The sequence below is a fragment of the Cygnus atratus genome, chromosome Z, assembly GCF_013377495.2.
Source record: "Cygnus atratus isolate AKBS03 ecotype Queensland, Australia chromosome Z, CAtr_DNAZoo_HiC_assembly, whole genome shotgun sequence".
Taxonomy (NCBI): Eukaryota; Metazoa; Chordata; class Aves; order Anseriformes; family Anatidae; genus Cygnus; species Cygnus atratus.
The window spans coordinates 37562014-37577954 of NC_066396.1; the positions used below are offsets into that span (position 1 = coordinate 37562014).

The 15941-nt window shown below is 43.7% G+C and overlaps 1 protein-coding gene and 1 long non-coding RNA gene across 3 annotated transcripts in view; one reads left to right on the forward strand and one right to left on the reverse strand.

Moving 5' to 3' along the window:
• The window catches only part of PCSK5 (proprotein convertase subtilisin/kexin type 5), a 251843-nt gene extending 249858 nt beyond the window's left edge, over nucleotides 1-1985 (reverse strand). The window contains exon 1 of one of the 2 annotated variants that reach the window (XM_035558486.2): nucleotides 1214-1955. In XM_035558486.2, coding sequence (XP_035414379.1) covers nucleotides 1214-1411 — 198 coding nt within the window. In that variant the 5' untranslated portion in view covers nucleotides 1412-1955. Of the gene's footprint in view, nucleotides 1-1213 lie in introns of both variants that reach the window. The other variant, XM_035558488.2, reaches the window with a different exon arrangement.
• LOC118253788 (uncharacterized) lies at nucleotides 1457-12524 on the forward strand. Its single transcript, XR_004780527.2, has 3 exons — nucleotides 1457-1578; nucleotides 5195-5400; nucleotides 11889-12524. It is a non-coding gene; the product is annotated as an uncharacterized LOC118253788 (long non-coding RNA).
• Nucleotides 12525-15941: the final 3417 nt, after the last annotated feature.

Consider the following 15941-nt stretch of genomic DNA (forward strand, 5'->3'; position numbering starts at 1 on the left):
GTCATTTTCGATCTTTTCTTATGCAAACTATTTATCTTAACACGCTGCACAACTGTCTCATTCAGGCTTGCTATGACTGGGAACAGCTGAGTTGCATGCTTCAAACTTTTGAGTCAAGGATACAGTATGTGGGGACTCACAACACAAACAAAAATCGGGTGTCACTTTGATCTGGCTGAAGTAAAAGGCCTGCTGTGTAAACTCGGCTGCATTTTTGTGAATCTCACATACAAGATGAACCCTTCTCTACCTGTAAATGCTCACTCCTAAACTTTCGATTCATGTAAACTACTGTCTAGAAAGACTGTGCTGGGATGTTCGCACACAGCCGTGCAACAGAATTATTTTCCAGGCGCTCGACTCACTCAGCCCTACGATACGCGAATCCTGTTCTGCGGCTACTGGCCAGGAAAGCCGAGGCTGCCGGCCGCAACCTCTGTCCGAAAAGGCGATCCCGGGACATTTTGAGCGGCAGTCGTGCCTCGCTACGGCAGCAGGGCTGGGACCGCGCCACGAGCGGCTGCTCCCCGCTTGCACCTCCCGGCAGATCCCAGCAATTTTCTCACGGGGCGACGTGCCGGGATCCAGTCTCTTCCGAGCCCGGCACCCGCGGGCTCCGCAGAGCCCAGGTGCTGCCGGGCCGGCGGCGGGGCAGCGGGTGGGGGGCCCCGATGGCGGAGGCACGGCCGGGGCAGCGGGGCCACCGCTGTCACCTCTCCGCGCCGCGCCTCCAACCACCCGCGGGGTCGGGACGCCCCCGGCGGCGGCCGCGGCTGCCACGTCCTGGCCGCCGGGGACACGCGCGCTGGCCGCAGGACGCGCTCCTCTTTGATTCCGATTTTTTATTATATATATATTTTTTAATTTTTTATTTTTCCACCCAAGCAGGGGGGGCGGCAAGGAGTGCTAAGTTCAGCCCCCGCCGCCTCGGAGGCCGGCCGAGCCCCGGCAGGGCCCCCCGGCCGCCCGCCCGCCCCCGGCCGGCTCCGCGGGGCGCAGCCCCGCTCCCCGCTCCGCACCTGGCCGCGGAGGGGGCGCTGCGGCCGCGCTGGCGGCCCCCGGCCCGGCCGCTGCCTACCTGCCCCCGGGCATCACCTCCGCCGCTCCCGGTCCCGGTCCCCGTCCCCGTCCCCTGGCCCGGCGGCGGGGCGGCAGCGGACCCCGCGAGCCCCTGCCCGGCGCCCGGCTCGGAAGTAGTTGCAAGGAGGGTTACCTGTCCTATATTGACGTATCCGTATTTGCTAGCTATCCTGTTGGCCTCCGGCAGCCCCCCAGCTATCCGCACAGCCCAGTGGTTGGTGTACAGGCGCGTCCTGCAGGCGGGCAGCAGGAACCCCAGCACCAGGGTGAGCCGGCAGAGAAGGTCCCCGCCGCCTCCGCCTCCCCAGCAGCAGCGGCGCTTCCAGCCCATCTTCTCCTCCTCCGCACGCAACCCCCACAAAACTTCTCCTTCCTTCTTCCGAGGCTCTTCTCCTCCTCGCCTCCCGGCGACACCGGCGGCGCGTCCTCCGAAGTTACCCCGAGGAGGAAACTAGGAAGAGCTTGGAATAGTGCATTGAACCGCCCGCGGGTCAAATGGTGAGGGGCTGGGGATAGTGATTATGAGCGGCAACGGTGATTACTGCTGTCCCCTCCTCCCTCTGCTCCTCGGGGATTAAGTAACTTGCTGGGAAAGCTTCTCGCACAGTTTCTGAGCGCCAGCCTTCTCCCTCTGTCCCCTGCTACATGGGAAGTCGTCTCTCGGCGGGGAGGAGGCTCCTTCCCCCCTCTCCGCGCTTCCCTCCTCTCTGACCTCCCCCTGCCAGGGGTCTTCTGCCTCCTCTCCCGCGTCTCGCTTTGCCTCGCCTTCCCTCCTCTCCCCCTCTTGCCCGGGGTCCGGGAGCAGCGCGGCGGCGGCAAGCAGTGTGTGAGTGTTGGCAGCTGAGCGCCTCACTTCACTCCGGCTCGGCCACCTCCCTCTCCCCTCCCTCCCTTTTCCTCCTCCTCCTCCTCCTCCTCCTCCTCCCGCCCCCGCTCCCGCCCGGCAGCGCCGAGGGCCAGGAGAAATGGCAGCCGCGCCGGCCCCGCGCCCCGCCGCCCCCCGGGGCCCGCAGCCCCCGCCGCCCCCTACCCGGGGGCTCCCCCCTCGGCTCCTCCAGGCCGGGCCGGGCGGCCGCCGCCCCGCCGGCAGGGCCGCGCCGAGGTGCGAGGCTTGCGGCGAGGCCTCCCTCCTGCTGGCGGCCGCGGGGCCCCCCGGCCGTGCCCCCGCCGGTGCCGGCGGCGAGGAGAGGCAGTGGGGAGCCCGGGCGGCCCCGCACGGCCGGGCCCGGGGCTGCGGAAGCGGGGCGCGGGCAGCCCCGGAGCTGCCTCTCCCGCCCGGTCCCTCTTGGGGGTCCGCTCGCCGCCCCTGGTCGGCGGGCACCATTTGGGGTTGGGGCGGGACGGGGCCCGGGGAGGCGGCGGGTGGGGAAGGTGGCGCAGGCCGGTGGGGTGGGGTGGGGTGTGAGGAAGCCACGTCTGCACCGGCCCGGGCTGTGTGGGTTGTCGGGCCGAGCCGGGGAGCCGCCGCCGCGGTGGCTCGGAGCCACCCACGGGTCTTCTCTTTGTTGCTGGAAAGTTAGAGCGAGACTCGATGAAACGCGGCGCTGACAGACCTGCTGTGAGGGCTCGCTGCCGTTTGTGAAGGGTTTTGAACGTGAGGAGTCCTAGTAGCCTTTTGAGATATTGGTGGGTCTTTATGTTTTATGTTTTCTCTGAGGAGCCTAAGGTGTCCTACAAAGGCAGCCATCGTTCTCCTTATCACCGGGTCCTGAAATGTGAGAAGTTACATGTTTTGCAGAAAATCGTACAGTAACATGGTGTGCCTTTTCCCCTCCCCGAATACCTGTGCCCCTACCTTCAAAAACGTTGTTTTCCTAATAAAGTAGAAATAAAAGACAAACTGCCAATACCATGCATTCCACTTTAAACTGTTACTGCCTTAAGATAATTTTCATAGAATCACTGAGGTTGGAAAAGACCTCCAAGATCATCTGGTCCAGCCATCACCCTACTACCAATGTCACCCACTAAACCATGTCCCTAAGCACCCGGTCCAACCTTTCCTTGAACACCCCCAGGGGTGGTGACTCCACCACCTGCCTGGGCAACCCATTCCAATACCTGACCACTCTTTCTGAGAAGAAATGTCTCCTCATTTCCAACCTGAACCTCCCCGGCACAACTTGAGGCCATTCCCTCTAGTCCTATCACTAATTACCTGTGAGAAGAGGCCAGCCCCCATCTCCTCACACCTTCCTTTCAGGTAGTTCTAGAGAGACCTTGTTGAAGGTTGCCCCTGAGCCTCCTCTTCTCCAGAATAAGAAACCTCCCATATCTGCTAATTGCTTTTAAAGGAGAGAAAATGGAAAACCCATTCTCTGCTTGCCCATTTATTCTAAGTATGCAAAATTAATTTGCCAGTTCTTGCTAGCTTTTCTTTGTTAGTATTTTTTCCTGTAGTTTGCATTATCATTTGCTTAATATATTACAACATCCTATTTACTCCTGTTAATAGTTTCAAGACCTTGACATTTTCAAGACCTTGTAGTTTTCAAGACCTGGGACGTACCTTCCCCAGGATTTCACAGGTAATGGCCTTTGTTTTACGAATCATACTTCTACCAAAACCACAACACTCGCTAGATTCAGTAGCAGCAGTGTTAGGCCCAGACAGTTACATCTTGCAGCAAATATAAATATATGTTTATTGAATATGACATTAAATATCCTCTAGCAATTAGCCCTCCTTATTGATTGGTTCAATGGCAATTATGCAAGTCAGTTCTCTGTATCTCAAGTGTTTAAAGTATATTTAATCATGAATAGCCATCTTACTGAAGCATGAAGCAATCTGTGGATCACAAAACCTGAACATTTTGCAGATTTGGTATATTTTATTTTAAAATGATAAATTAAAAATCTATTTTCTGATTTTTTCCCAGTGAATTTTATTGAAATTTGTGAAAATCGTAAAATTGCTTTTATGCCTTGTTTCCTGCCATAGATCTGCTTGCTTTTTTTTTTTTTTTTTTAATCTGGCACAAAAGGCACAAACTATAAGCAAAAAATAAAGCCTCCCTGTCATTCCAGTATCTACTTCCAGTTTTATGTAACAGAGTATCTCATACACAGGCACCAAAGTTGTTAGGAGTTGATAGACTTGATAAAAACACCATTATTTTCCTGAGAATAAATGGGCCTAAGCATCTCTTCATGATGCTACCTTGAACAGTATAGCCTAACAAAAAGTTTGACAAAGTTATGCTATACCTTAAAACAGCCTTTGAAGAAGGAGTGATACAGTCCTCAGATACATTTTCTATATGAGCAGAGCCCTCTTTGCTGAGCCCCCTGAGGCAGCTGGCAATCCAAACATGGGAGCATTTGCACATTGGTCATATACGGAGTCATATACGGAGTATTTGAAACCATTTCAGTGTGTACCCCAAACTGCAAAGTTTTGCAGAGTACCTCGTCAGAGCCAGATGCCTAGGTGGGAGTGCATTCCCTCCCAACGAGATGTGAGAACTTCATCCCTAAGCTGTGCCATGTTCTAACATAAGATGATTTTTTTTCCAATGGGGCTAGGAGATAGGGGCATGGTGAGAGCACCGATGGGAATATCAGCAGCGGTGTAGTTTTATTCAGCATACGTGCTGTATGTGAGCTTGCTTCTGTACTCTGTGAGAGGCCAGGTAGCTTCTCTGTACACACCACACTCCAGGGAAAGGTTTTTCTCCTCCAAGCAAGGGCAGAAGAGAATTGATCCTTTTCATCACTATCGTCACAACTTGTGCCTTTTATCTCTTTTTTTTTTTTCCACATTCTTACCCCTCTGCTTTGATCAAAATCAATATCTGACTGCTCAAAATGCAAGTTTCTATGCGTCTGCCTTGTCCTTTGCTTATTGATACAAATCCCTAGATGCCTCCACTACTGTTAGTTCCAAATGGTCAAATGGTTGTAATCCAGGATCCAACCTAAGTCTCTGTTTTCACTTTCCTCATCTGATCTAATTGCCTTTGTTCTCACTATTTTGCCTACCTGCTCCTGAAGCTCTTCTTCTCTCTGTAGTCCTTCCCCAGCTCTGAAAATCCCTCTGGCTCTCAAGCTCTTGTGGTCTAGGCTGTGGTTGATTTCAACTTTCCAACATTTTTCTGTTTGAGTTTTGCAGATCAGTGCTCCAGAGATGTGTTAGTCACCCTCAGGTCATAATTAAGAAGGAAAATACCATTCAAAGCAAGTGACAGCCCAGAGTCCTCCAGAAGTCCTGCAATCCGACATGCTGGCTCCTGAAGACCTTACAGAACAGAGAACTACTTCAGAAGGAACTGGGGGTAAACGTTCATCAGATTTCGGAGTGGAAGATCACGGAGCATGGTAGGTGAAAATGCTCTTCAGAGAAGAGAGGAGAAAGCTTCAAAGAGTGAAGGTTGTGTCACAGAGTGGTTTAGAGTTTGCCTTAGAAAGATGGATACTTTTGGAATCTAAAAGTGCATTAAGATTTCCTTGTTTTCAGTCTTAACTGGTTTCACTAACAGTGCAGCTGGGTCACTTGACACTAGCCATCACATGATCCAATTTGCTGATACACAGTTCTTTGATCTGCAGTTTTCCATGCTTCAGGGTTGCCCTTGATTTTATTTACTTTTAACTTCAGCTGTTTTAAAAAGAATAGCAGTTGTTTACATAAAACACTGCTTTTGCACATGATGTAATAATACTAGCAGCTTTTCCTTGGCAAATACCTGTCTCCTTATATTTTGAAACAGGATGTTATCCCTGTTTTGAGTACATCGCTCTTCTCATGAAAAGCCACCAATGTATGGCCAAATTCTAAGTGACAGTTTTCACCAGTATGTTAGACGCTTTTCTGAGTTCAGGAGCCAATACCTGAAGTTTATCACCCTCACCATTCCTGGTGTGTAGGCTGTAGTGTCTGTGCCCCTACCCCCGAGCAGTCCACAGCAAAGTATAGCTTTTATGGAGCAATTGCTGTTCCCATTTCTTCTCGGTCAGTGTGGGAGTGAGCACAATAACAGACAGCAGTCTTTAATGACCCTTATGGCAATGCAGAGGAGGAAAACCTCCTGCCCTGAATGTAGATGATACAAGAAACAGAGAGGGTGAAGATAAAGAGTCTGGGACAGGAGAAAGGGACAGAAAGATATTGGGAGGGGGATTTGACAGAGGAGTTCTCTGCACAGGGTGTGCTCTAACCCACACCTTGCATTTCCCTGAGCAATTTAGTGTCACAAGTTCAGTGTTTCAGGAAGGAAAATAAAGGCCGTGTTCCTGGTTGGGGAAATAAGTGAGGTGCTGTCTGTTGGTAGTGAGAAAAGAAAATTTGGGTCTGGACATTGGAATAGGCATGAGTGTGGGCTTTTGCTGATCAGTGATGGTTGGACCGATGCTGTTACGTGATCAGCAGAGACCTTCTTTATTCAATTACCATGTGGATTTCATTTTATCTTTATGATTAAGGCTGCATTGCATATTTTTCCATTCTGTTCACCCCGTGCTTTCTGTTACCTTTTCTTCTTTGATTGTGTTTATTGTCTTTTTGATGGTTTGGCTCCCACCTCATTCTAGTTCTGACCTTACTGGCAGGCATACTTTGAAAAGATGATAGCTTTAGTAGCAAAACTATCTGAAGAAACTGCAACTGCCTGTGCTCATGCCTGTGCCAGCACACTTATGTTTGCCATCTTCCCATTTGCGCAGCCCTCTTTGGGCTGAAATCTAAACTGCGTCATTAAAATCCCATTAACAAAACTTACATCATTCTTTTTTTTTTTCTTTTTCCTCTCTCTCTCTCTTTTTTTTTGGTTTTGTTTTGTTTAATTCAGATGTCTGATTGACAGTGCAAACAGCTTTACTAGCTTTTCTGTGAAACTATAGTGCATAGCTAAGATAAATGGCTAAGGCATGGAGAGAAAGAAAGAAAGGATAGTGGAAGGAAGGGATCTTTTTCAAGTGGCTTCACTGCCTGATCCAGCATCCTGTGACATGAAATCTGGAGTTCTTTTCAGAACTACACATTTTCCCTTTCCAGCTCGTCATCGGACTGTAAAGTTTCAAATGTAGGATCACAAATACATGCAAAAAATAGCCATCAAAGTGACATTTCCAATGCGAGGCTCTGAATTCCATCTGTAGAAGTTACCTTGAGCCCCTTTCATTTAGTGGTCAAAAGAGCATTTATCTGAAGTGACTCATCTGGGTGAATTCATCCACATGGAAGAAGTTCATTGTGATTTTTTTTTGTTTTGTTTTATTTTGTTTTGTTTTTTTTTTTTAACCCAAGTTCATTTGAGTTAACATTCCAGTTAACTTGTTTCTCAGTCATTCCCTGAGTCAGAATTATTAGAGCAACACTTTTCTGTTAAACTGATTCAGCTGTACTGTAGGTAGATAGAGAATTTTTCTCTTATCATTCTATCATAGCAGCATTCTATCGTAGCAGCAAGTCAAAAAACATTATTCATTTCACTGTTCTTTTCTTAGACCAATATTGTTGTTGTTATCGTTATGTCTGAGGTCATATTCCTGTTAAAAAGAATGGTCCAGTGGCAAGTGAAGATCTACTCCAATGTCCAAACTGGAAACATTATAAAAAAACAGTAGGTATTTGCCCTTAACTGAAGAGAGAAACATAGTACTTCCTGTGTCTTGCAGCATGGCCTACCCTCATTTCCAGAGCTCTAGTTGGGCTGGCTCCGTTTGTGTCTGAACCCCGCTATCATAGACCCCTCACCAGGAGAGGTGGTATTAGCTGCTTCACATAAATATCTGGTACCTTCTTTCATTGTGGGATTGTTTTCTTAGTTCTTGCTCCTTTTTCTTTGTTCAAGTGCTTCCATGAGACTCATCTTGTCATGATATTCATATGTATGCCTAAAAAACTAAGTACATGATGGTGGAGTGATTATACTTAATCTTCATTGCCCTCTTCTTGTTGCTTGAGGAAGTCATGTCTTTAATCTGTAAAAGAATCTGAGCACCTTTTCCACTAACTGATGTATAGAAATACTAGTTCTAGAGCATCCCTTTCAACTTGGGGCTCTCTACTAGTCCTGGTAAAACTCCTGTGAATTATATTCCTGACATTTCTTTGCGTAGGACTTCAGTGCAATTGTTGGGCCTTGAAATAAAAAGAGCTTCTTCACTAAAACCTGTGTCTAACAAGAGATACATCTTCAAAGTGCTGAATGTATTAATGGGGAAGGAAACTGAAAGAACACAAATCTATCATTTTGAGGTATGGCAAGTTTTTGCACACTCTATGTTCCAGGCAAGAAAGAAGTTGGGTACAGGTATCTTAAGACATATAACCTCTAGCTGCTGGTGGTTGAATAAGAAATAATCCTGCAATAATTCTGTCTTCAGGAAGTGGAAGGTCACAGCTGTGAAACATCCTTTTCTTTTAAGATACTGTTCATAAACTTTCTTGCTCTTGAATAGTGAAGAAGCCAAAGGGTTTACTGAAATAGAAGGGTACTGTGACCACATATAGAACTGAATATTCTCTTCCCTGTTGCATAGTAGTTATCAAGCCAATGCCAAGAATGCAAAAATGAAACTCTCCATTGACTATTTATTTTTAAACAAAATTGGGAAATGATTCATTTCTCTCTGATAAGTCCTAGCAGATTTGAAGTCTGGAAGAGGAGATGGAGGACAGAAATGCAGGCTCCCATTAAGAATGGCCCAGCTACAAAGAGAAATGCTGGGAGTGCAGTGTTTTTCTCAAGGTGATGACATTGTTCACTTACCTTGGATGATCATTTTGCTATATGGATTCCTTAAGGAGACAATTCTGGCATTTCTGTGATAATGGATGCAGAAGATGAACATATCTGCAGACAACTCTGTGCTCCATATGCTGAAGACAGAGGTGCTCTGACAGTTTTTGTCAGAGCCTCTTTGGTGTTCTTTGATTGGGCATAAAGGACAAAGTAATCCATCGATGAGAGCTCTTTCCCAAATTCTCTCTTTCACATCCTTTTCTTTAAACAAAGTCTTTGGTCCTTTCTTCAGCCCATCTGCCTTTTCTTCCCTGTTCATCTTTTTGCTGCTGTGAAGATTTTCTCTCTCCTCTTTGTCCATCTCATCATTTCTCCACTTCATTCTTACCAAGACAGCTGTTCTGTGTCCTACTCTTGGGATGTTATTCTCTGTGCTCAACTGTGTTAATCACAAAAAACAAGAGCCACAGATGAAAGTTTTCATCAATGATAATGACCGTGATGATCTATTGTGTCTCATACAGTATTGCTGAGAGATCCTCACTTGAGATACCGTATCTTTGTGATAGATAACAGCCTAATGCTCCGGAACAGGTTGTCCATATTCAAAGTACAGAGTCCTGCAGAAGTGATAAATGGCAATTTTGAATTATAAGTTACCACAGTGGTGAGTCTTCAACACAGTAATGTGTAAACCAGTACTGGAGGAAGCAACCCATGAAAGGAGAACAGGAGTCTGGATGAGTTAACTGCTCAGTAATTTGGACAACTCATTTATCCCAGAAGCTTCAAGGAATATTGCATATGATTATGAACCTCCTATGTGTCCATTTGTCCTCAGCTGTGCATTTATAGTCTGAAAGGTTGTTGCTGGAGAATAATGATAACTAACGAATGAAACAAACATGTTTATAGCCACAAGCATCATCTGAGTCTTAAGTTTAGCCAAGTTCTTAAACATTTGTCTGCAAATCACTTTTGCTGGATTTTAGTTTCTGCTATATTTTGTTATATAGCAAGAGAGAAGGGAATAGTAAAGAGAAAAGATAAGGAAATAACTGAAAAAGAATTAATAAAATAAAATAATTAATTACCAAAATGAGAGTTAGAAAAGTTAAGCCCCTGGTCAGAGTTAAGGCCAAAATAGACTTTTTATTATAACTGATAAGAATACTATGCAACTTTACTATGTGGGCAATATATGATTTACGATCTCCCTAAGTATTCATTTCCTTGCTGTTAAATGCCCCAGCTTTGTAAATGATGTGATACTGACAATAAAGTACATTTTCTTGGGGCTTAACTGTTTTTAAAAATGAAAGTGATTTTGGTCAGGATTTATACTGTGAGTGACGCAAAAGACAGTTTTTGCCACCTTTCTCTGCTGTTAGGAAATTAAACTCCCACAGTTCATGAGGAAATTAGATTGCTCCCGGAAAGGTTTCACTCATTCTGGAAGAAATATAAAACACTGGTTCTAAATTACGTCAAGTTCTTCCACTCCTATTAACACTCTTTCTTCACTTCTGTGTCAGTCTTACCTCCCCTCTGTCTGTTCTTTGTTGATTCCTCAGCTGGATTACTCGGAGCCAAATATTTGTGTTTTTAAATTTTTAATTCAGTAACTGAGCATTTACAGAGCAAACGAAGAAAGTGAGAACATTTGCCAAGATACCTGTTCAAAGTCTGGCACTTCTCTGTGGCCTTTTGCATTTACATCAGTTTTCCCCATGCTTTAAAATGCAGATTAATACATTAAATAAATATGGTGCAGGGGCCAGTTTAATATATGGAATCTGTATTTGTAATTGTTAACAGTTAAAACAAAATCAACAACAAAACTTTCAGAATCATCACTGAAAAGAAAAGAGCATGTATGCAGAGCTACCCTGGAAGTGATGTTTGCGCATTGAAAAGCTTTATCCTTCTTGTACTCTGAAGAATTACTTCCTCAGTGTACATGTACCACATAATTATTTGCTGAAGAAGGATTTGTTTTGATGCAAGAAAGGATTTGTTTTAGTCAGTTCTGAAGGTCAGTAGCCCTAAACTTCAATATTCACAATGTAAGACGTATATCTACAGTATATAGATTATCATTCAGATCCGGTCCACCAGTTCATTATCTTCTGTGAACCTTTCATGAGAGTCTCATGAATGCAACATAATTGTGATCACAGATACAAACACAATGTGAATGTGACATTTAAAAGTTACATTTTGAAGCTCTACTCAGCAAATAAATCTTATAATCATCAATATTTTTCTTTTTCTTTTTTTTTCTGGGAATGGTGCCTTGGGCAAGGCCTGTGTGACCCCGAGAGAAAACAGCTTAAAATGTTCATGCTAGCTCTCCCTGAGAGAGGAAAAAGACTGGGCTTTCTCAAGACCTCCTTCTGACCAGCAGAGTCAAACTTGTAGCATCAGAGACAGAAACAATACCCTCTGATTTACATGGTCAGTTAAAACTTGCCAGCACAGATGGATTTTGGTATATCCTGTGTCAGTTAGTTCCCTTTTTACTTCATCTATCCATCAATAAAGTAAACAAAGCCAGAGCAAATATAATCACTCCCAGCACTCAAATAATGAATAAGAAATGTCAATTTAAAAAAAATATATTTTTTTTTGTTAGACATTGAACAAAAAGAAAAAGGGACTGTATTCTCAATCTTGTTACTTCCAGTGAAGTAGAGGAATCCAGTGACATGCAACAGTCTCCTAAAGCCAGTGTCCAGTACTTGCTTAGGCAATTTATATTTTGAGTTACTTGTTCAGCCTGGCCTGTTTTCTGATCAGGCTTGTAGCTGTTTATCACTCTCTGTTGTCATCAGAAGAAATACTCCAGCTTTACGTTAGTGTAACAGAGAGCTGGGTCCAGCTCACTGAATGAGCATGGTATGTTTCCAGCATAATTGGGTGAGGGCACTGACTCTGATCATGCAACTGTACAATGCCAGCTGAGTATCTGTGGGCTGGGTCCCAATGTGTATTCATTCCTGATTTGGCTTCTCTGGAAGCACAGACAAATTTTGTTAACTTGGCTGTGAAATGGTCTCAAGATGACAAAGATGATGCAACCATTTCTGAGTAATATTGTTACTGTTTCTTTGGCTACAGGAAATGATGCTTGAACACTGCTGCATGCATTAGGAAAACAAGAATTCCTCCCCCAACAGAACATGCTTTGTTCAGCACCAGTAATATCACAGGTGAGGACCAAACGGAAAACCTTTCAACATAAACAAAGAAAACAATATAACACAACTGGCAAGCTTTTCATCTCTAGTGTCACAGGGAGATGCTGTCAGGATGAGAAGTTAACACATGGAAGCCAGCTGTAGCAACTAAATGTCTCAAGGAAACTTGTTCTTACATAATGAAATCCATTCACAAGGAATATCACAGAAAGTTGGAGTGACCTGATAAAAGTCAGAAGAGATTACCAGATTTATTCTTGGAAAAGCAAGAAAGTAAAGCTCAAAGCCTGACAGACTCTGAAAATGATGAAAATATGACTGTTAATTCAAAAGTTTTATTTCCAGATGTTCAAAGAACTGATTTTTAAAGATAGCATGTTGCATAATATGTTGGAAAACCACCTGTAAGTGTTCATAAAACAAACTAAGAAAAAATCAGACAAACAGTTATGTTCAGAAATATAGTGGGATATGCCATGAAAAACTAAAATTATCTGGGCAGGGTTCTGGCTTTGTCGTGAACTCATTATTAAGAAAACCATGCTGCTCTGCTGCCACTGGAGCAGCCAGGGAAATTAATTTGAGAAAATGGTGACTTACAGAAAGAGGTTATTATACTGAGTTTATACCAAGTGTATAGTACCTCAGTGCAACAGTGCAGGTAAGTACAAGACATATTTGATATGTGGTATGACATTGCTCCTTGCCCCTTCTCACCGGTGTGCATTGTGAAGAAGGCCATGGAAACAGCAAGGGGCAATGTGGGGTCATCTCATAACACGGTGTTTATTAGAGGAGCAGCCTCTCATACCTGCTAGGCTTGCCTGTGTGAGACTATGTATTGCAAACGTAACTAATATTTTCCTGCTGCTGCAGAACCTCTAGTTGTTAAAATGTGTTGGAAGCTCTAGCTAACATTATTCATTTCATTTATCTGAATAGATAGAAGCTGGAATTAGATGAAGTACTTGTTGTACTTTAGAAATGACAAGTTAAAAGCTTACGCTACCCTTCCCAAATGTTTACAGTAAACTGATGTGCTTAATTGGATGTCAAAGTAGCATAAATGTTTAAACCATTTGAAGTCCTTAATAGAGCCTAATTAAAGGTAAAATCATGGTTCTATGCATTTCACATGGGCTTTTGCTCAGGTCAAGTAAAATTCAGATCTGAACTCCAACTTTTAGGAAGCCCGTAATAAAATGAGTCTCATTAATGTCAGATGGTTTTTAATCAGGTCCCAAATCAAGCAGTTTGACATTAATGAGACTCATTTTATTAAGGGCTTTTAAAATCAGGCCTATACACAGATGCAGGTTGAGTTAACAAAGTCTGTACGTGTGTAATGCATTTGTCTATGAATCCTGTGCTGTTTGCGCAGTTGGTCTGCATAGCGCGTGATAAGGAGACACTGAAGACTGACCTTTAAACTTCATTGATTTTACTGCAAACCTCCTTAAATTTTTTTCTTTATCTTATAATGGTTACTTTATTTTATACTAGCTGCAAATTCTCTTAAAAGTCAGACACGGGTCCCCAGGTTGTGAAGATGTAAAACTGCCTATATTACACATTTCTTGCTAGTCTCATAAGGGGAATGAGCAGTGAAATTTGAACCTTCTTGGATCTGTTTCTTCCAGGAAGACAACACAAAAGGGCTGTACTGTGCCTGAGATTTTGACAATGTGAGTGCAGCAGCTCATTGTCAGACCTTCATAATTAGAATAGTCTTTCCACATTTGGATGTGGATGTATCCCTATCTGTGATTGAGGGGAAAGACTGCATAATACATGTAAGAAATATATTTTTGCACAATTAGAACTAACAAATACTAAACGCAATTCTGCTTAACCTCATACATATCTTCATACATACATATCTTCTACGGATGTCTACAGGCAAAAATCCATATATCCAAAAGACAATTTTTTCAAAGTTTTTTTCTTATTAGAGAAAATTGTTGTTTAAAATGTTTTACAAATTTAAGTAAAATATTTACTGCTAATTGAGCTCTCACATGAAACCAAGTTGTCCCCAGGGAAGAGAAGATATCTGTACCATCAGATTTCCTTCAAGAATATGCTTGGTTTGGTTTGAAAGTTTGTCTGGAATTAAAAAATGCAGTTGATATGCCAACAGTTCTTTTTCATGTTATTGCGTGACCTTTGTTAGGAGTGGTCAATTGTCTGACTCCATTTTGTTTGTGTGTTTAGCAGATGTTACACAGTAAATTATTTGTTTGTAAAGTTATCTGTATGATTTTGAAGCCTGATATTTCTATTTGCTTTACAGACAACTTGAGAGATTTCCTTGGTAGCAAATCAGTAAAGCAGGCGTAGAAAGGCATTGCTGACAAGCCAATAAACCATCTTACAGATGACTGTCAGAGTCCTTAATTTTCCTTTCAGTTAAGTATTTAAGGGCAGTTGTCTTTTTAGGCTTTTAAGCATTTCTAGGTCTGGAGGACAAGAACTATGCTCATAGCTGTGCCTTGCAGGATAGCAGTTTCTTACGTCATTCATACTGTGCTTTGAAGGTCAGGCTGCGTAGGGCTGTCTGGTGTGACTGAGGATGGATTTTTGAAAGATACCCTGTCAGCCTGCAGTAAGTCAGTGTGCTTTTTCAGTAAGGAAACCAGATGATATTGCGCTGCATGTCTTAATTAGTGACCTGGTTTTAATTTCTGAGGTGGGGCTAAATAAACAGGTGCCTGAGATGAAGAGCTTTTTTCTTCTTCAACTTTTACAATGCAGGCTGCTCTATATTTTGTATTCCCAGTGCTGTTTTCCCTCTGCTTCATAGTTTGATTCAGTTTTCCACCCTAAGCCACTTCACAGAAAACATAGATATATCAGTGTTTGCAGAGTGTGCCATCCCCTTCCTGCCTGGGAAGCAGGAACAGAGCATGGGGTGCTGTTATAATGATGACCTTTGGCAAGCTGAGATGCAAAGCACCCGGCAGGAATTTCCTCCAGCACAAAGGTATTTAACAAATTCTCCAATTCCGTGGTGTAACCTAGTCAGTAGGTGGTCCACTTGTCTGTCTGCCTTCACTTATTCTCCTCTTTCACTTAAGGAAGCTGCAGTAAGAGAAGGAAAAAAAAACAAAACAAAACAAAATAAAACAAAACAAAAAAAATTAAACTAGAAAGATGTGTGATCTGCATAATTGCTCTAATTGCAGCTAGTTCTGCAATGAATAGTCCTGCTGTCAAATTCAACAATGACTTAGGGGAAAAAATATCTACAAGTTCTTTACTATAACATGAAAGACATGAAAAAACTCTTACGATCATTGTCATTCAGTTTAAAGGGCCAGTGACTAATAGAAAAGGAGGGGAAACAGTGCCATTGTTGAATTATTAAACTAAAGATTAAATTGGCAAGCATAAATAAACAAAATTAAAGTATGCACCTCTCTGGCCTTTTTGAGGTGCACAAATTGGTATTATCACTCATGCATGACAGAGGTAGTGGTTCATCAGCAGCTGGTATTTTTAACATAATCGTAGCAAATGGTGTTTCAAAAGTAGAGTACTCTATATGTTTTGCTGTCTCTGGACTCCCAAGGAAACAAAGAAAGAAAACTACGTGGGCTGTTGACAGAAGCAAAATGTCCTTCGCAGACCTGAAGGTGGGGTTAAGAGGAAGGAAAGGCAGCCAGCCCTAACCCTGACACCAACTTTCTGTGGCCTTGCACTGATCACCCCATGTCTTTTTCTTGACTTCTTTGTCTTTAAAATAGAGCATGCGTACCCATCTCTTTCTAGTGTTGTAACACTTAATGTCTGGATGATGCATTTTCTATAGAGGGGTAAAAGATTTATAGGCTTCTTTTAAAATTTGTTATTGAGACATGAACAGTGTGATAAAACTTCTGCTCATATGTGCAGTTTTATAGACTAGAAACACAATCAAGGTATCCAGATCTGATGCCCAGTAAGAAAGAAGTGGCACCTGGGACAGATGTTT